Genomic DNA, 21,217 nt, shown 5'->3' with positions numbered 1-21,217 from the left:
GTCCAAGCCACTCTCGTGTGTTACCTGGAGGACTTACACTAGCCTCCTGGGTGGCCTCCCTGCTTCCAGCCTTGCCCGCACCTGCAGTCCACACCAGAGTGAACCTCTGAAACCGTAAGTCAGATCATGTCCCTCCTCTGCTCAAGACCCTCTTCCACTCAGAGTAAAAGCCAAAGTCCTTACTCTGGCTACGAAGTCCTCCATGATCTGGGTCCCTTGTGATTTCTCTGGCCTCACTTCTTCCTACTCTTCCCTTGGGCCACTCTGCTCCAGGCCACACTGGCCACCATCATGGTTCCACCAACAGCCCAGGCACATTGCGACCCCATGGCCTCTGCAAGCCTGTTCCTCCTGCCTGGACGCTCTCCCCGCAGATCCCCAGATGTCCACATGGCTCTCTCCCTCACCTTCTCCCAGGCTTTGCTCAAATGTCACCTTCTCAGTGAGCCTATCCTGACTACTTTGAAATTGCAACCTGTCCCTCCCCTACCACCTAATAATCCCTTTATCCTACTCTACCTTTAAAAAAATTATATTTCTTACCTCCTTCTAACATTCCTTTTAATTTACTATGTACTAGGCTTTTGTTTACTTTCTCTCCCCAACTAGTATGTAAGCTCTACAAGAGCAGAGTTCTCTGTTCAACTTTCTCTATGTCCTACTCCCTCAGTGGTGCCTAGTATGTTGCAGGCATTCAACCAGTGCTGGTCAGCAAATGACTGAAAGGTCTCTTAGACCCGCCCAGCTGCTCTGCAGCCTTTCTGGCCCTAAGACCCTTTCACACTGAAGAACTCTGGGCCCCAGTGCCTTCCTGCCAACTGGGAAGGGCACCCTCTTGTGAGCATCCTTTCTCCTTTGCTCTTTCCAGCCAGGCACCTGCTGTGGTAGCTTCTATGCGCACAGCCCCCCTAGCGGGATGACTCCCATTCTGACGCTCATTCCCCGTGCGGGCTGAGCTCCAGGTCACTCACCTGAAAGTCCTCCTCATCCAAGATCTCTTTCCTCCACTTGATCAAGAAGGCTGCACACACGTAGAGATGAAAGTGGGAGAACCCTTCGGGTTCAGACTGGGAAGGGAAAAAACAGTTAGGTCTCCAAGCCCTCTCAGAGCCAATCCTTCTGCAAGGTGGGAAAGCAGAACAGCACCCCTTTAATGGCTGGGTGAGCAGAGGCCTGAAAAGATTTAGCAGAGGCCCTGCCCATGAGGCTAAGGCAGACACAGAGGTAGAAAGGAGGTGGCGGGAACTTCCGAGCAGCTATACTGCACACCCGGCAGGGAGCTGGGTGCCTCAGGGACAGCCTGGCATGGAGAGGGCAGGGGTCTCCTCATACCTGGTATGTGTCCCACAGGCGGATGGTGCAGCGAAGGGGAAGCTCCCGCATAAGCAGGTTGTTCATCCAACGAAAGGCAAACTGTAGGTATTCGACCTCGTACCTCCTGAAGTGATTATGTACCTGCTCTGAAACAGAAAGTGTCATTGGCCCCCTGAGAGTAACCTAGGGGATTGGACCCTGAAAGAGTCACATGAGCCCAAAAGGTGGTTTCCATTTCTTTTCAGCCACTCTCCCTGGAGAAGCCAGACACAGAGGGGACAGATGGGCATCTGACCATCCTTTACGTTTGATTCCACCACCTCACAGCAACTCTGCATGGTTACGACTCAGCCCTGCATGTAGCAGAACTATTTGAACACCCCATAGTGATATTCTAGGGACCTTTCTTCCTTCGCACGGCTGCTCGAGCCATAGAGCAGGAGACGTTAAGGCTCACTTGGCTGCTTGACCTTGGTACTCATCAGAGAAGAACCCAGAATGGAAAAGAACGGTGAGGGTCACCTTAGCCATCCTCCCACCAGTGAGGATTCCTCTTCAGCCTCCCTGACAGATGGCAGCCAGCAGGAACTTAAACCGCCAGTGAAAGATGTTCACCGACTCCACTCAAGGGCAGCCTCGCCCACTGATGATTAAGTGATTCACCAGGAAGTGCCTCGTCGACACCAGCAGACACTAGCTCCCTCCCCACTCCCGCCCCTTGGTGTTGGTGTAGTATTCTGGAGCAGCCCAGACAAACCTGACCCCGTTCTACATGACAGCCCCTCGAATGCTGCTTGACAGGATTAAAAAAAAAATCACTACCCTCCTCAGTTTCCTAATCTATAAATGGAGATAATCATCCAGACCTCCAAGCTTGGGGGAGAATAAAATGAGAAAATAAAAGTGCTTACAATAGTACCTGCATGGGGCAAGTACTTAATACAATTTTTGAAAGAGTAACGATCAACGATGGTTATTTCTCGGGAGTAGAATTTAAGGAAGGGGGAGGATTTTTACTTTTTATTCTGTGTTTTTCTCAAGTGTCTAAATTTTTGTAATGAGTAAGTATTACTTCTATAATTCAAAGCATAAAGATATATACATTTAAAAATCCACCATCCTAAAGTACTGTGCCTGTATTTTTCAGGTATTTTTGAGGGCTGGAAAAAGGAAAAAAAAAAAAAGGACAGGCCAGGAAGTGGCAAAAACCACAGCTCCGACCCTCTGGAATCCGGCCCTTGTCAGACAGCTTAGCACAGGCCCTGTACCAGGATCCAAGTGAGGGATGCAAGAGAGCTGGATGTGGGCCCCATCATGGAGCTAACAGTTGGGCCAGGGCAATAATGCAAAGAGGCTAAAAGTATCCCACATACGATGCACAGGATAAAAATAGTAAATTATCAAACATGCTGGGAAGACTGAAATCCCAAGTCATAAAAGGAAGCTGGAGTGAGTGGAACAAATCAGAGAAGGTTTTCATGGAAAGAAAACCTGGGAAAGGAGAAAGATACACAATCTCTATACTGGGGAAGGGAATGCTTTGGTGAAGCAGAAAAATCCATGATAGCAAACCAGACAATGGGATTTAACAGTTGTGTAGTAACTGGTGGAATTAATTGGTGCTAGAGAGTCCTCTTAACAGAAGACCTCGCTGTCAGACCTGTACGTGACAGTAATTCCGACTTCTCTCCCTGGGCCTCAGTTTCCTCATCGGTCAACAGCAGGGCTTCCCGAGTTGCCTTCAGTTCTAACACTCCATGATTCCATGCCGGAGCCAAGGACTTACTGTAGGGCTCCTGTTCCTCAAAGACATTCTGCATCAGGAAGCCACGACTCATATTCCCCACCCAGAGAGGTCACAGGGAGCTATGGGACGTCCTGCTGGGGTATCAGCCAGACCTGGGGACCCAGCATGGAGCCCAGGAGTCCTGAGTCACATCGCAGCATGAAGGACAAGGTCAGACTACCTCTGACTTGATGCTAAAAGCAATGGAGAGCACAGGAGGTTTCAGAGCAAAAGAGGGACATGACCAGAACAGTGCTTTGGAAAGATGCAGGTGTGTGATAGATGATGTGGAAGAGCAGAGTATGGAGAAGGCAAGTCCTTCTAGGAGGAAGTTGCAAAAACCCAAGCAAGGCTGGACCAGAGCTGTGGCTATGGACATCGAGAAGAAAGAGCGAATTTGAGGAGAGATGCTGAAGGAGGACTGATAGACCTCAGTGGTAGAAAACTAAGGAGAGAAAAGAATTTGACATAACAGCAGAGTTCTCACCTCATCTTCCGGTTGAGATGTGGAAGGATGCCAGCGCCGCCAACAGCACAGAGTGAATTGAAAAGGGTTGTGGCTAGGAAGGGGGCTGAGTTATGCCCACAAGCATAACTGGTGTGTGTCAGAATCCCACTGTGCTACTGCTAGAGAATTCTTCCTCTGAACCTACCATCAATCCGACTGACAAGCTCTTCTAGTGCCTTGACCTTCTTCTGGATCCCTGGTTGTGCAAAGGTGTAGTTATCCTGCAAACAACATAGGACTCAGGATGAACAGGGATACCAAACAGTCGTGCCACCATCCCTCAAATTCACTGAAATACATTTATAAAACACAAGCTGTTTTTCCAAAACTGGTGCCAGTGTTTTGGGGAACAAAGGAATCTCATAGAACAGCAGAGTGTGAGGAAAGCCTAAAAGAGCCCTGTGCTGTGGAGGCAAACAGCACAGCCCGGGAGCACAGAGGAAAGGAGGGGCACAGTCTGATGACAAGGGCAGGGCAACACGGAGACCTCCTTAGGCTCCAGGGGACACTAGACCATTGCCTTTTGAAAGCTGTAAAGCTAATGAACGAGGTAAAGATGGATGGACCAAAAAGGGGAGGAGCCATGCTGGGTGGGGGGCCCTGTCTGATGCAGAAGAGCAACAAGGAACCCAAAGGGCTGCAGGGAGCCCCAACCCAGGTGTCCCACAAGGGCAGAACCACTCACCTGTATCCCATCCAGCAGTTTGCTCATGCACCAAAAGCTGTCGGCTTCTATGCTTCGCAGCATGTCCTGAGACAAATTGGTCACGTCAAAGTTCTCCACATCCTCTTCTGTAAAACAAGAGGTGAAGAAAGTCCAGAGGTCTTCTCCAAAAAATGGAGAGAGAAAGACAGAGTCTAGTATCTTCAACGGGGTCCTTAAGGCCAGGAGAGCCAGGCTAACACGATGCCAAGGAACAGGGGCCTGCCCTCCCCGTCCCCTTGTCAGGTGGGCAAACATGTCCCAGGAAGGCTCTTGAGGATCTCCTTACAACGCTGAACAGGCCATTTCTCACACCAGTTTTGCTGGGTCCAACACATCTTCCTCTTCCACTGCATTTGTTCATTTAGTTTGAGGAAAGAAAATACTTCAGGCCTCCTGTTCAAAGAGCTATATCCAGGGGCTTCCCTGGTGGTGCAGTGGCTAAGAGTTCACCTGCCAATGCAGGGGACACGGGTTCGAGCCCTGGTCTGGGAAGATCCCACATGCCGCGGAGCAACTAAGCCCGTGCACCACAACTACTGAGCCTGTGCTCTAGAGCCCATGGGCCACAACTACTGAGCCCGCGTGCCACAACTACTGAAGCCCATGCACCTAGAGCCTGTGCTCCGCAACAAGAGAAGCCACCGCAATGAGAAGCCCGCGCACCACAACGAAGAGTAGCCCCCGCTCACCGCAACCAGAGAAAAGGCCATGCGCAGCAACAAAGACCCAACACAGCCAAAAATAAAATAAATAAAATAAAAATAAATGAATTTTTAAAAAGAGCTATATCCAGCCCCCTGGAGATGGTCTGGAAAAATTCTTTGATTTCAGAAATTCACTGAACTGTCTAGCACACTCACACTTACAGGTAGTGGAAAAAGGTGGGATCAGGTAGCCCCAATAGTTCATTTTAAAGATGGGATCCCCCAGTTCTGACAAGGCAGACCCATGGTCTCACCACTCAGAAGTGAAGATGAGTGTGTGAAGGAAGATGGCCCAAACCCGTGAAAGCTCCCAGGATTTAACCTCACCAGTCTGGAAGTTATCAAGATGGGCTCTGCAAAACCTCAATCCTACAGAATATTCAAGAAAAAAGGTTCCACAGACAAATATGGTTGAGAAATGCTGCATTATATATCCTCGTCTTGGAGGTTCACGAAGATCATAGCATACAAAAGGATTTGAGAAGTTATTAGACATTCTGCATTAAGTAAATCTCCTTAACCTTGCTCACCCAGCATTTCCCCAGCTTCTTTAGCCATGGGACCTCTTTGAAAGAGGATCGCCTATTAGCTTCTCATGGAAATCCCACACTAAATGACAGGAGTGAGAGGTTGTCTATCTGGTCTGAGATACAAGCGGGGAGAACATAAGAGTCTTCTAGAAGAAGGAAGAGGCCATGTGATGTTTCCTTCCTGCCAGAGAGAGGTGGACAAGACAGGCCACCTCAACCTACAGGTCCCTGCATGCCCGTCAGAGGCCACACATGGAAATGTTCAGGCCCTTGAGTTCTGTGCCAAATGCAGCTTATCTCCTTGGAGCCCTGTTTTGAAAACAGGGTGTTCACTGCAGTCCCTGGTGCTGCAGAGAGACACAGGCATATGATGAAATGTATTCTCTTTCATTTATGAGAATTATTACTCTATTTAGACCTACATCTGGACCTTCTTGGGGAAATGTTTAACAACTCTCAGATTCTCATCCTGTATAAACAGCGTTTTTCTAATGGACATCAAGGGCTGTAAAAACCCTTTTGGGGAGGGCGGGGTGCTTTGTCAGAAAAGCTATGACCCTGGGAACACTGTAAAAGTCCATAGTTAATACAAGTAAAGTGTCAACAACAGTGCCTGGCACACAGTAGTTTATTTTAGATGAAGTTTACTAGGAATTTGTAATGACATGGGAAAGCATGTCACAGCATTGAGGGAAAGGAGTAAACTACAAAATTATTCATGGTTTACTCTCAACTACTGCACATACAATATTTATGTGTTTGTATAATCACAGAGGAAAGACAAAGTATATCACAAAGGTTTACAGTGCTTATTCCCAAGGTGGTAGGGATAAAGAATTTTTATTTTCTTTAAGACTTACTATTCAAAATTTCTACAATAAGCATAATTTTTATAGTCAGGAAAAAATGCACATGATTTTAGAAAAAAGGGGCTACCATTGACTATATCTGCCTTTCACCATCAAAAAAGAACAAACAAGATATTGTAGAACAACACTAAGCCTGAAGAAATGAAGACTTCAGATAATATATAAAGGTCCGTTTAAGAAACCACGCAAAAAAATCCTTCCAAAAATACCATCTTTCTATTTTTCCAACTTAAACACTTATTGTATAGTGGGGGCTTGTGTGTGTGGGGGGGGGGGGGGTGGCCATATATATACTATTAATTTATTTAAGTGATACTGGGCTCTAAGACCCAGCTCAGAAACTTCCTTTTTCTTGTTGCTTCATCTTACATTTCTAAGATCCTTCCGTGTTGCTGTACAGACCTCTAGTTCACTGCCCCACACAGAGCACCACCCCTTTACATATCCGTTCCCCCCATGGATGGATACCCAGGTGCCTCCAACTCCCACTACCGCGAACAATGGCCAGAGGAACCATATGAGAACCACTCTGGGCCACAGGTTCAAGTGACCTAACCTCTGGTACCACCAGACCACTCTCCAGGACCAGACGCCCAGCAGTGCACTAGGGAAGTGTGTGTTTTCCTTTTTAGTGAGTGAGACTGATCACACCAACCGTCCAAGGCAGTAGTTCCCTCTTTATGAAAATAGGGTTGTGGAACTTCCCTGGTGGTGCAGTGGTTAAGAATCCGCCTGCCAATGCAGGGGTCAGGGTTCAATCCTTGGTCCGGGAAGATTCCACATGCTGTGGAGCAACTAAGCCCATGCGCCACAACTACTGAGCCTGCGCTCTAGAGCCTGTGAGCCACAACTACTGAGCCCATGAGCCATAACTACTGAGCCCGCATGCCACAACTACTGAAGCCCGCGCACCTAGAGCCCGTACTCCGCAACAAGAGAAGCCACTGCAATGAGAAGTCCGCACGCCGCCACGAAGAGTAGCCCCCGCTCGCCGCAACTAGAGAAAGCCCGTGTGCAGCAATGAAGACCCAACACAGCCAAAAATAAAAAAAATAAAAATAAATTTATTAAAGAAAAAGAAAATAGGGTTGTAAGAAAAAAATGAAACCCACAAGGAAGGCTCAAGACAAAACCACCCCCACTATTCATACACGTTTCCCAAAAGAAAATCCAGAGTGCCACAATAATTTGAAGGGTCTTTTCCTACCTGGGCATTCTACCATTCCAGAACATTGCAGCGGGAATGTCACTGGGAATGGAAACCACACACAGCAGAGTAACAAGGGAGAAAGAGCCTGGGTCCCCAAGTAGACTGGGGAGCACAGCTGCCACATCAGCCCTGGTGACCTGTGGCTTTTCTGTCAGATAGAAGAGCACGTGGCTAAGAGCACAGACTCTGGAGCCAGACTGTGTGGCTCAAATCCTGGCTCTGTCACTCACGAGCTATGTGGCTTTAAGCTAGTGACTTTACCTTCCGTGCCTCAACGCCTCATCTGTTAAGGTGGTAACATCCTACCAATGTCAATGCACATTGTAAGGATTAAACAAGTCAATACACGAAAAGTGCTAACAGTGCCTGTCATGAAATAAGCATTATGCAAATGTTAGCTAGTATTATTGCTATTATATGAGGAACAAATAAACTTCTACCTTGTTTAAGCCACTGTTATTTTAGATCTCTGTTATTTGCAGCCAAACCTAACTTAATTCCAAACGTACCTAAAAAATAAAAGTCAATTTTCCACCTTCTGGTCTCAAGGAAGAAAACTGAACATGAGGTTTAAGTTGGTAAGATACAGCTCTCAATAACTGTGCCAGTTCCAAACCTTTAGCTGTCCAGGGGGGAAAGGGACCAGACAGGATGCTGAACCCTCTCTTGGGGCCTCGAGTTGGGGGTTGTTGTTTCCCCATGTTCTGCCCTTACGCCTGGCCTGCGCCTTAGCCCGTGGCTTTCACAGTCAGCAGGAGAGCTCACCAGCATTTCAGAGAGTGGGAGGAGAGTTTAGTTCTGGCTGCTGAGAGGATAAAATTCACACATTCAGTCAAAAACTGTGAGCTGAGTGCACCATCAAAAAGCAGCAGAGAAAGGGAGGCCCAAATGCTCTCTGAAGGGCTTCATTCAGCATAAACAGTCTGTTCAGAAGGATCATTAAACGTCCCACTTGAGAAAATTCAACATATAATTGAAGCTGGAACGGGAAACCATGCCAGCAACACAGTCTCCAATGAGGGCAGCGTCTCTGGTTGTCATTATGCAGCGTTCAGCCGCCAGGACTCAGACGGGAGGGAATGAGATTTTAAGGGATATTTTATGGCTGTTTTAAGACGCAAAGCATCCAAAAAGAGGAAACCCAAAGTTCTTTATAAAAATCAAATTGCCCATTCCGGGCTTGACAAGAACATGCTGTCAAGCCCAGCATTATTAGCTGATAAAATGTCCCACCTGAGTGGTAGCCCCAGTCAAGTATTTATTTTTCTGAGAACTCCAGATCTCAGGCCTAAAATCAGCCTCACCTATGCCTCAAACACTCCCCTACGGCTTCGGGAAGAACGGCTTTTGCTTAAACTGACAAGAGTTAACTTGTCCATTAACTGCTTTAGGCATTTCCCAGGAACCATCTGTGATCGCAAGGCAATTTCTAGATTTTGTCATCTGTTGGGTCAGAGTTAATCAGCCTGACTGGCAGGCATGAGAGGATTCAAGGCATCAGACTACAGACGGCCCTCTATTTTCCAAAGCCTCTGGCTTACCTGATGCCTCTCTTTTTTTTTTTTTTAAACTGGACTCACAAGAATACCTTACATAATATTTTCTGATCACAAAAGTAAACTGATTGAGAAAAGGAAAAAAAAAATCTCTTCAGCTATACATCTAAAGAACTTCATAAAATAAGAGTTAAACATTTCATCCAGAAAAACACAGTTTGGGGCTTCCCTGGTGGCGCAGTGATTAAGAATCTGCCTGCCAATGCATGGGACATGGGTTTGAGCCCTGGTCCGGGAAGATCCCACATGCCGTGGAGCAATTAAGCCCATGCGCCACAGCTACTGAGCCTGTGTTCTAGAGCCCGTGAGCCACAACTACTGAGCCTGCACGCCACAACTACTGAAGCCCACACACCTAGAGCCCGTGCTCTGCAACAGGAGAAGCCACCGCAACGAGAAGCCCGCGCACCGCCACGAAGAGTAGCCCCCACTCACCGCAACTAGAAGAAAGCCTGTGCAGCAGCGAAGACCCAACGCAGCCAAAAATAAAAAGTTAAAAATATATATATATTAAAAAAAAGAAAAAGAAACACAGTTTTAAGAAAAGTGTCAAGGAATTCATCTGGTCACCTGTATGTAATAATTTTTAAGTGGTTCAAGTGCTATAGAAACTTATTGTTGGGTGTTACTCATCTGGTATTTTCAGTCAAGTATTTGATAGCAGCAGCTGAGACAAGGCCACCACAGCTGAGCATGTACAAAGTAGAGGGGCCCCAGGACTTCCCTGGTGGTGCAGTGGTTAAGAATCCGCCTGCCAACGCAGGGGACATGGGTTCGATCGCTGGTCCAGGAAGATCCCACATGCCGTGGAGCAACTAAGCCCATGCACCACTACTACTGAGCCTGCACTCTAGAGCCTGCAAGCCACAACTACTGAGCCCACGTGCCACAACTACTGAGGCCCACATGCCTAGAGCCCGTGCTCCGCAACGAGAAGCCACCGCAATGAGAAGCCCGCGCACCGCAAAGAAGAGTAGCCCCCGCTCGCCGCCAACTAGAGAAAGCCCGCACAGCAGCGAAGACCCAACGCAGCCAAATAAATAAATAAATATTAAAAAAAAAAAAAAAGTAGAGGGGCCCCTTGGTTAAACCCAGAAAAGTCAAACCACCTAACAAAGAAAGGGCAGTGAGGACAGGGAGGAGGTTAGAGGAAAGACTTCTTCTGAGGTTCCTAAAGAGCAGAGACCCATGCCGGGCTTTTCTGCTTCATGAGGACCATATTCCAGACTGAGTGAGAGGAGACGTGCTGTTTCCAAGACACAGAGAAGCAGCTGACCATGGAGCCCTTCCCGACGCCGTGCCTGTCAATCAGGGCAGTGACTAAAAGGTAAATATTAACTCAAAATGATCTCTGGCTGTCCACTACTCAGCGTGGGGCAGCCTGGCTAAAATTAATTTTAAAAACCAACATAGGGGCTTCCCTGGTGGCGCAGTGGTTGAGAGTCCGCCTGCCGATGCAGGGGACACGGGTTCGTGCCCCGGTCCGGGAAGATCCCACATGCCGCAGAGCGGCTGGGCCCGTGAGCCATGGCCGCTGAGCCGACGCATCCGGAGCCTGTGCTCTGCAACGGGAGAGGCCACGGCAGTGAGAGGCCTGCGTACCGCAAAAAAAAAAACAAAAACATATCACTAAACTGTCTCTACTTTCCTGAGGTTCCTGGATTACTTTCACTTTTATTTAACAAACACAAGTGACTGCTGGCTATGACCTCAGATTACATGAATCTGAACTATATGAGTATTCAGGTTATGGGGCAAGGGAGGGGCCAGGTCCAGCACACACTTCACCTTCTAGGACCTGTCCAAAGACTACCCACAGAGCCAGGCAGCATGTCACCAAGATACTGTGTATGTCAACAGGCTGTAGGGAGTCCAAGGTCCCCTGTGCCAGTGTCAGCTGCCCAGAGGCTCCTCATCTAGGCTCAAACATCTTGACTATGTTGGCTACCTCAATTTCTCCTCTGTTATAATTTCTCATTTTTGGGGGGGGTCAGATGAGAGAGAGAGCAAGGGAGCATGCATGTGTCACTTGGTTTACCACCAGGGAGAGAGCAGGCCGGGTCCTACAGTGCCGGAGATGACAAGCTACAACTCGCCCTTGGAGAGCTTACCTCCTACAGGGGAGAAAATCCAGCACTGGACATCCCACCAAATGCTCACACTGCTCTCAACTGTCCGCTGAAAGCAGCTCAGCTCAGCACTCTGACTGGGCGTCTCCACATACATGTCTGTTGCTGGAAAGAGTCTCATATGTCTCAACTACCACATATGAGGCTGCTGCATCTATGAAGACGGGGCCAGGAGGCACCTTGAAGAAAGGGGTAAAGTTCCAAACAGGGTGAGCGCTAAAAATTCAGCATCGGTCTCACTCCCAGTTCCCTCCAAACCAGTAGCATGAAAATGCAAAGTGATATCCTTACTCTATGATTCAATTTATATAATGTTTAGAGACAGGCAAAACTAATCGAGGTGTTAGAAGTCAGTAAAATAGTTACCCTTGTGGGGGCGAGGGGAGGGCCTGGAAGGGAACACAAGGGAACTTCTGCAGTGCTGGAAATGTTCCACTTGGGTGCTGGTTATTTAGGGGAAATTTATTGAGCTGTGCATGTAATGACATATGTACTTTAAAAAGTGTATGTTATACTTCAATACGAAATTTACATTTTAAAAGGAATAAAAGGAACGTCCTCTTAAGACAATGAAAGACTACGGAAGTCTGTCCAGTTTCATCTTTGGCCTCCACACCTTGCCAGGTGGGGAGGAACAGGATCGGCAGGGCAGAGTTGGCTGTGAGATGGACAATGAAGCCTCCCAGGATCTAAGAGCACGGAGCTGGAGGATAATCCACAGCAGCCCAGGAGCAAGACACGGCAACAGGGGCCACGGTACCTGGGCATGTGGGGAGTTATTAACGACAACTCCTTTCCTCTGAAACTCTGAGTGTTAACTACCAAAAATTAACTGCATGGTTCACCCCCTCTCCTCCTTCAGGACTTTGCTCAAACATCGTCTTCTCAGTGTGACCCCGGCTCACTACCCTGATTAAAACCTGCTCCTGTTCCCACTCTTGCCAACAGGGCACAACTGTGTCCTTCTTTCCTCCTCTGTTCTCCTGCGTAGCACTTATCTCGGTCAAGGTGACAAATACCTTACTGATTTTTCTATTTATTGTCAGTTTCTGCTCATCAGAATTTACACTCAGTGGAAGAGATTTAGTTTTACATATAATTTACATACATTAGACTACACATAAGCTCACGGTTCTGTTTTGACACATGTATACATCCGTGTAGAAAAGTGCCCCAGGGCTTCCCTGGTGGAGCAGTGGTTGAGAGTCCGCCTGCCGATGCAGGGGACATGGGTTCGTGCCCCGGTCCAGGAAGATCCCACATGCCGCGGAGCGGCTGGGCCTGTGAGCCATGGCTGCTGAGCCTGCGCGTCCGGAGCCTGTGCTCCGCAGTGGGAGAGGCCACAACAGTGAGAGGCCCGCGTACCGGAAAAAAAAAAAAAAAAAGTGCCCCAGTCCAAAGAGAGAACATTTCCATCACCCTATAAAGTCTCTTCTTGCCTCTTCCTAATCAATGTCCGACCAAGAGTCGACCATCATTCTGATTTCTATCACTGTAGATTATTTATGAACTCCATTTAAATGGAATCATACATACAATGTGTACTTTTTCGGTGTCTGGCTTCTTTTGTTCAACATAATGGTTTTTGAGATGATTTCTTCCATGTTCTTGCTTTTATCAGTAGTTCATTCTTTTTTATGGCTGAGTAATATTCCATTGTGTGACTATCCATTCTCCTATTAACAGATATTTGGGTTGTTTCCAATTTTTGTCTATATTAATACAGTTGTTATGAATATTCCTATGCAGGCTTTGGGGGACTATACGCTTTCATTTTCCTTGTATAAATACCTAGAAGTGAAAGGCAGGGATTTTCGTCCACTTTGTTTAGGGTCGTATCCCCAGTGCCTAGAGCAGCGCCTGGCACGGTGTAGTTCCTCAATAAGTATTTGCTGAATGAGTGATGGAACTCCATCTCCATCCCTTACGAGAGAGAACTTTTGACTATCTCAGCATAGTAGCAGAATACTGTAATTCACTGCCCTCCAGTGGCCAAGCCCAGCAAAGCTGCACTATTTCCTGAATATCTAGCAACGTTATGAAATTTTCATTCTTTTATTCATCTAGACATGTATGGAATGCCTATTTTGGACACCAAAATAAAAGCACTGGGAATATAAATATGTTTAAAATAGTCTCTGGCCTCAAAGAACCATACAGTCTGGTGGGAGAGGGTAGGAGGGAAATACACAATAATTGGTGTGGTAAAGTCCTACAAAGGGGAAATGCACAGGGTTATGGAAAGAGTACCACTGGGGTGGTGGGGGTAGGGAAGAAGTCTCAGGGCAGGCTTCCAGGAAGTAGGGGTGTCTTAAAGGATGCACAAGGACTAGCCCAGGGGATAAAGAGGTGGTACAGGACAAGGCTTTAGATTAAAACTGTCAATTTTGGATTTCTGAGTTTAAGAGGTGAGGCAGGAAGTAGAGTACACAGGGCCTTGCACAAGCTAGAGAATCTGGACTTTTTTTTTTTGGCTGTGCTGTGTGGCTTGCAGGATCTCAGTTCCCCGACCAGGGATTGAACCCGGGCCATGGCAGTGAAAGCCCAGAATCCTAACCACTAGGGCACCAGGGAACTCCTGAGAATGTGGACATTTTAACTGTGGGTGATAGGATGCTAGTGAAGGGTTTTAAGCAAAGGAGCTGCACCGACAAGTCTGTGTTTAAATGGTGTGAAAGATGGGAAGAAGGGGACAAAAACCAGAGATGGGAAAACACACTTGGCCATTTCAGCAATCCAAGGCTAAGCTAGGGTAGTCATAGGAGGAATAGAGGGGGAAGCAGATTCAAGAAATATTTAGGACACGAAATCATCAGAGCTCTATAACTGATTGGATATGCAAGAATGAGAAAAAAGGGCTTCCCTGGTGGCGCAGTGGTTGAGAGTCTGCCTACTAATGCGGGGGACATGGGTTTGAGCCCTGGTCTGGGAGGATCCCACATGCCGCAGAGCAACTGGGCCCGTGAGCCACAACTACTGAGCCTGCACGTCTGGAGCCTGTGCTCCGCAACAGGAGAGGCCAGGATAGTGAGAGGCCCGCGCACCGCAATGAGGAGTGGCTCCCGCTTGCCGCAACTAGAGAAAGCCCTCGCACAGAAACGAAGACCCAACACAGCAAAAATAAATTAATTAATTAATAAACTCCTACTCCCAACATCTCCTTTAAAAAAAAAAAAATGAGAAAAAAGAATTACGAACAAGTCTTAGCATTTCTGACTTAAGTGACCGGAAATGCTGGCAACTGAGAGAAAAGGGTGGCTGGGTATGGAGAGGAGTTAGTCAAACACTGAGTCTGAGGAGCCTAGGGATAGCAAAGATTGTCATTATACATAAATAACTATAACCCACTCCTCCTTGGTGAAAGGACCCATAAGGGTACTGGCCACCTGGGATACAGACTGTGTTTTCCAGGCTCACTTGCAGATGGGAATGGCCATAAGACTAAGTTCAGACAAGAGAGATTCAAAACCGAGTGTCATGTACTTGGGAAGTGTCCTTCAACAGAAGGAGTATGCCTTTCTTCCTTTCCCCCTCCACACTGGCTGGAATATAGATGTGATGGCTAGAGCACAAGCAGCTATCTTGGATCATGAGTACAAAAACACATGCTGAGAATGGCAGGATGACAGAGAGGAGGCTGGATCCCTGATACCATGGAGCCCCAGACTACTTACCTCCTGACTTTTAATGTGAAAGAAGTAAGCTTTTCTCTCTTGCTTAAGGTATTGGTTCCCTGTCAGTGCAGACAAGCTAATCCTAACTGGTCATTTATGACATATCTAAGTGTAAATGTCACGCAGGGAACACGAGTCAGAGGTATGGGAAAGACTTCCCTTCTGGGAGTTCTACTGCTGTCATGCTTCTAAGTAAAACCTGAAAATCCTGCTGTACTACTTCATGCGGAGGAGAAGGGGGAGAGTTATTTGACAGTGTTTCATTTTGTAACAAAAGAAATCACCAGGCACCACTCTTCTTCTGAAAACAGGACATGTCATGAGCCCCACTTTTCTATACAATTTCCTCATTTGCATCACTTAAACAGTTGCTGATACGCAGCTTAATTTGGTGATGGCCACATCATCGATTACATTTGACCTTGGTATGTTCCAAGCTAGATCAATAATGTCATCTAAGTCCAAAAGGTTTTGGAGATGAGAGTCTAAAGGCATTCCACCATCTCAGGGGTCACAGTCCAGAGACTGTATCTCCCCAGGGGTGACCCTCCAGCATTGTCACCTCTGGACCCAGACATAGCTGGCTTATCCACAGAGGACCCACTTCTATGTGAGCAGCTGGTTTCAGCAGATAAACAGGCTACTGGGGGGCTAAGCCAGCTACAGAAAAATCCTCTAGCAACTCAGAGGAGAGTCACTGGTTCCCCCCGTTTTCAACTATTTTACAACAAACATGACACAAAGCATGAAGCCAGCTCAGGTACCAATTTATAAAAGTAATAAAGAAGAGACAGGGGAGGAGATAGGACAGAGGCCAAACAGTGTTCTGGTGGCATGTGGATCCCACAGCTCTACTAGGACACATCCTCCACGCTACAACTCAGTAAGATGGGGCGGTGGGCTAAGGCTGCCTGATGATAACTGCCTGGGATGATGAGGGCAACTGCCTGGCCTGTTCCATGGGTGAAGGATACCTGAGGCCTCCTGTGGTAGGGAGAGTCATATCAGAGAGGTCATGACAACACACCTCTCACAGTAGCTGCCTTACTAGGATATGGCACTATTAGAGAAGGGAAGAAAAGCAGCATTATTACTCAGACAAGAGAACTATTCTTGAAGGCCACAAACAATGTTGAATCTATGTTCAGGAAAGGCCTTGAGGCTGGAGGGAAGTCTGTATGCCTTGTTTCTTTGAAGCTTAATTTATACCCAGCAACCGATGAACAGACAAATAAAATGTGGTATATTCATACAATGGAATATTTATTTGACCATGAAAAGGAATGACCATTTTTATGAAATGTCCAGAAAAGGCAAATCCACAGAGACAGAGAGTAGATTAATGGTTGCCTAGGAATGGGGGGGGGGGGGGTGCAAGGGCTTGGGAGTGATGGCTAAGGGGTACAGGGTTTCTTTTTGGGCTGATGAAAATATTCTAAAATTGACTGTGCTGATGGTTACACAATTCTATAAATATACTGAAAACCATTGAATTGTACACTTTAAATGGGTGAATTGTATGGTATATGAATGCCATCTCAACAAAGCTGCTATCAAAAAAAGAAAAAAATACCCCAACAAACTAATTTGTAAATTTAATGCACCTCCAATAAAAATTCAGAAGGGTTCCCTACATCCTGAATTTGGCAAGTTGATTCTAAAGTTGACCTGGAAGAAGAGCCAAGACAATTTTTACCAAAGGATGATGAAAGAGACTGGCCCTGAAATAATAATAAAACACACTACAAAGGTCAAAAATCCAAGCTGTTGGTACATGCATAGAAATGGAGATAAATGGAACAGAAATAAGTAAACCATATAAATAAAGAAATTTATATTATATTATGAAAAGGGATTTCACATGAGTGAAGAAAGGATGTACTATTTATAAATAGTGTTGAAAAAATGAACTATCCAGTTGGAACAGTAACTTTAAATCTCAGCCCCCACTGCACAGGAAAATAAATTACTAATGGAATTTAAAAAGCTAAATGTAAAATCAAAACCACAAACATATTAGAAGAAAACATGGAAGAATATTCTTATAATATTGGTGTGCGGAAAGACTTCCTAAGCAATATACCGAATCTAAAAACCATAAAGGAGGAGGTATTTCCTTCATGTCCTTCTCACACTTTGCAATGACTTGTTTAATTTTTTGTGAGCCCCTTAACCCCTGCACTAGATGGGAGGCTCCGTAAGGGCAGGGCCCACATCTGTTATCTTAGTCACTCTATCCTCTGGCACATAGGAGGAGCTCAATAAATACCTGTCGAATGGACAGATTTGACCACATAAAAATTAGGAAGTGCTACATTAGGAGACACAATAAAGAAATTTGAAAAGACAAATGATGGTCTGGGAGGAAAAAAAAAGAATTAGCTTGAACTATATAAAATTCCCATGGAGGGATGCGGCAAAAATCGTTGAATATTATCAATTTCATGTGGTTTGACCTAATATTTTTAACACATAGCAGATGAAAAATGAATATATCTAATCCACACAAAGCTCTTACAAAACAAGACCAACAGTCCAATAGAAAAAACTGGATAGGACTTCCCTGGTGGTGCAATGGTTAAAACTCCGCCTGCCAATGCAGGGGACATGGGTTTGATTTGGTCTGGGAAGACCCCACATGCCACAGAGTGACTAAGCCCGTGCACCACAACTACTGAGCCTGCACTCTAGAGCCCACGAACTACAATTACTGAGCCCACGTGCCACAACTACCGAAGCCCACACGCCCTAGAGTCCAGGCGTGGCAACTGCTGAGCCCATGTGCTGCAACTACTGAAGCCTGTGCACCTAGAACCCGTGCTCCTCAACAAGAGAAGCCACCGCAATGAGAAGCCCACACACCGCAACGAATAGTAGCCCCTGATCGCCGCAACTAGAGAAAGCCCGCATGCAGCAACAAAGACCCAACGAAGCCAAAAATAAATAAATAAACAAAGTTATTTTTAAAAAAACGATAAAACTGGATAAAAGAATTTTTTTTCTTTTAAGCCTACAGCACCCGGTATTCCCAGGCGGTCTCCCATCCAGGTACTAACCAGGCCCAACCCTGCTTAGCTTCCGAGATCAGACGAGATCGGACACATTCAGGGTGGTATGGCCATAGACTGGATGAAAGATCTGAACAAGCAGATGACAAAAGAAACAAATGCTAATACACAAAAGAAAAGATAAACCACCTCACTGAAGAGCAAGTGGAAATAAAAATTGAAACACAAACCATGGTTTATTTGCCAAATTGGTGAAATACAGTTAGACTAAAATACCCAGTTTTGCTAAGGATGTGAAGAGTGCACCCAAACATTAGTGGTTGGAGTATAAACTGCTGTAAACCTTTTTGCAGTGTAAGTTTGGAGTGGTACCTATTTGGCATGCTTTTAGGACTAGTAATTTCCGTTCTATGGGCTCTCTTTCAGGGAAACATGTATTTTAACACGAATGCATAAGAAAATATGTACAAGGATATTCATTGAAATGTTCTTTATAATAGCTAAAAATTGTAGATTATTTAAATGTCCTATTATAAAAGAATTGTTTACTATAGTAAAATTTGATGAAAGTAATTGCTGAAAGTGATGAGGTAGATCCATATGTCCAAATTTGGAAAGCTGGCCAGATATCTGTAAATGAAAACAAGCAAGATAGAGAAAAGTATGGATAAGTTTGATCCCAGTTTTCTGGATACAACAAAGAAAAATAATATATGCAGCTCTATCCGCACACAGGAAAAGGACTGGAAAAATACACACCAAGAGGTCAATAGTAGTTATCTCTGGTGATGGAGGGGGTAGCGGTGAGGTAATAAAAATTCTATATTGTTTTTATTTTTTTTTAATAAATTTATTTGTTTATTTTTGGCTGCGTTGGGTCTTTGTTGCTGTGCGCGGGCTTTCTCTAGTTGCGGCGAGCGAGGGCTGCTCTTTGTTGTGGTGTGCGGGCTTCTCAGTGCAGTGGCTTCTCTTTGTTGCGGAGCACAGGCTCTAGGCACGTGGGCTTCAGTAATTGTGGCATGCGGGTTCAGTAGTTGTGGCTCACGGGCTCTAGAGCGCAGGCTCAGTAGTTGTGGCACACAGGCTTAGCTGCTCCGCAGCATGTGGTATCTTCCCAGACCAGGGCTCGAACCCGTGTCCCCTGCATTGGCGGGTGGATTCTTAACCACTGCACCACCGGGGAAGTCCTTGATTTTTTAAAATGAGTATGTACCTCTACTGTATTTTTTTTTTTTTTAAGAAAAGGAGCAATAAGAAATGTGCTGCCTGCTTTGGAGCAGGGAATGGAGAAGAGGGAGCCTCTAAGTTGAGATACCACCAATTCTTATAAAAAGCACAGGTATTTAGGTCAAAAGACCTAGGTTTGAGTTTGGGAAGCTCATTTAAAATAGATTGATACAGGGCTTCCCTGGTGGTGCAAGTGGTTGAGAGTCCGCCTGCTGATGCAGGGGACACAGGTTCGTGCCCCGGTCCAGGAAGATCCCACATGCTGCAGAGCGGCTAGGCCCGTGAGCCATGGTCGCTGAGCCTGCGCGTCCAGAGCCTGTGCTCCGCAACGGGAGAGGCCACGACAGTGAGAGGCCTGCATACCACACACACACACACACAAAAAAAAAAAAAATAGGTTGATACATCTACCTTAAAGAGATATTGGGGGCTACTAAATGAAATCAGCAATGGTTTCACTGGTCAGCAAGTGAGACTGACAAACCAAACACCCAGATCAGAATGCAGTCATATCAAAAGACCTAGGATTGAGTTTGGAAAGCTCATTTAAAATAGGTTGATACATCTACCTTAAAGAGATATTGGGGGCTACTAAATGAAATCAGGTAAGTCAAAGTACTTTGCAAACGGTAAAGTGCTTTAAAAAATCAGGGTTATATTACTGGTTGGCCTGGCAAGTCCTAGTTTGAAAACTGGAAAAATAAGGGTTAAAGGTACAAACTCCTAAGGAAAAGAGACATGGATGGGAACTGATAGATTAAGAGAGACTTAAGAGACATATCAACCAATTAGTAGACTGTGTGGACCTGATTTGAACCCTGATTCAAACAAACTGTTAAATATATTTACGGGAATCAAGAAAATTTGAATAGTGTTATATATTAGATTATATTAAGGACCTATTATAACTTTTTAGATGTAATAATTGCATTACAGCTGTGAGTTTCTTTAATCGTTATCTTCGAAAGGTACATATGGAAATATTTATGGATGAAATTATATGGTGCTTGACATTGAGATTTGCTTACTCACAAAGATGAGTGGGTGAAGAATGGACAGAGTTATGAAGTTGCATGACAGGTATATAAGGATTTACGGTATTATTTTTTCTACTTGTACATATGCTTGAAACTGAAAAGTTTTTGTAAAAAAAGAATGGGCCCCGCCTTCCTAGTTCTAGGAGGAGGTACCAAATACCCATCTGAAGTCTGCTGCAGAGGTGAAACTGAGTACAGCCTTGCCGAGAAAGGCTTCCTTGCTGAGGAGGGGCAGAGAAGCCCACGCTTCACTGTGTAAACGCTGTGGGTCAACAATGGTTTCACTGGTCAGCAGGTGAGACTGACAAACTAAACACCCAGATCAGAATGCAGTCATATCTATCAAAGAAAGGCAGAGTGGACTTCCCTGGTGGTGCAGTGGTTAAGAATCTGCCTGCCAATGCAGGGGACACAGGTTTGAGCCCTGGTCTGGGAAGATCCCACATGTCGCAGAGCAACTAAGCCCGTGCGCCACAACTACTGAGCCTGCGCTCTACAGCCCTCGAACCACGACTACTGAGCCCATGAGCCACAACTACTGAAGCCCACAGGCCTAGAGCCCGTGCTCCGCAACAAGAGAAGCCACCACAATGAGAAGCCCGCGCACCACAACGAAAAGTAGCCCCTGTTCACTGCAACTAGAAAAAGCCCGTGCACAGCAACAAAGACCCAATGCAGCCAAAAATAAATAAATAAATTTATTAAGAAACAAAAGAGAAAGGCACAGTGCTTGGTGGGGATGATGGTAGCAATGGGATGGGCGCCTATAGAAGGTAAAGGAAAATTTGGTACAAAATATAAATGACAGCTAACAAGATAGTTAATATCCAATTAGAACTGCAGCTGCTGAGGATTTCCCTTAATTGGCATAAAAACTGGCAATGCCAGCATTCAGACCCCAAATGTAGATTAATGAATGGATTAATACCTTCCTAGGCTCATCCTTAATACCATTTCAG

The 21,217-nt window shown here is 45.9% G+C and overlaps 1 protein-coding gene across 5 annotated transcripts in view; it reads right to left on the bottom strand.

The window, feature by feature from the left end:
• Window positions 1-21,217, bottom strand: part of TBC1D22B (TBC1 domain family member 22B) — a gene marked incomplete at its 3' end in the record, with an annotated part of 63,017 nt that overhangs the window by 9,819 nt on the left and 31,981 nt on the right. For 4 of the 5 annotated variants that reach the window (XM_082847615.1, XM_082847616.1, XM_082847619.1 and 1 more), the window contains 4 exons: window positions 4,294-4,400; window positions 3,754-3,829; window positions 1,333-1,460; window positions 972-1,067 (listed from right to left, as the gene is read on the bottom strand). In XM_082847615.1, coding sequence (XP_082703741.1) covers window positions 972-1,067; window positions 1,333-1,460; window positions 3,754-3,829; window positions 4,294-4,400 — 407 coding nt within the window. The remainder of the gene's footprint in view (window positions 1-971; window positions 1,068-1,332; window positions 1,461-3,753; window positions 3,830-4,293; window positions 4,401-21,217) is intronic. The other variant, XM_082847618.1, reaches the window with a different exon arrangement.

Source organism: Leucopleurus acutus (assembly GCF_964270905.1).
Source record: "Leucopleurus acutus genome assembly, chromosome: 10".
Lineage (NCBI taxonomy): Eukaryota > Metazoa > Chordata > Mammalia > Artiodactyla > Delphinidae > Leucopleurus > Leucopleurus acutus.
This window is presented reverse-complemented; position numbering and strand designations above follow the sequence as displayed.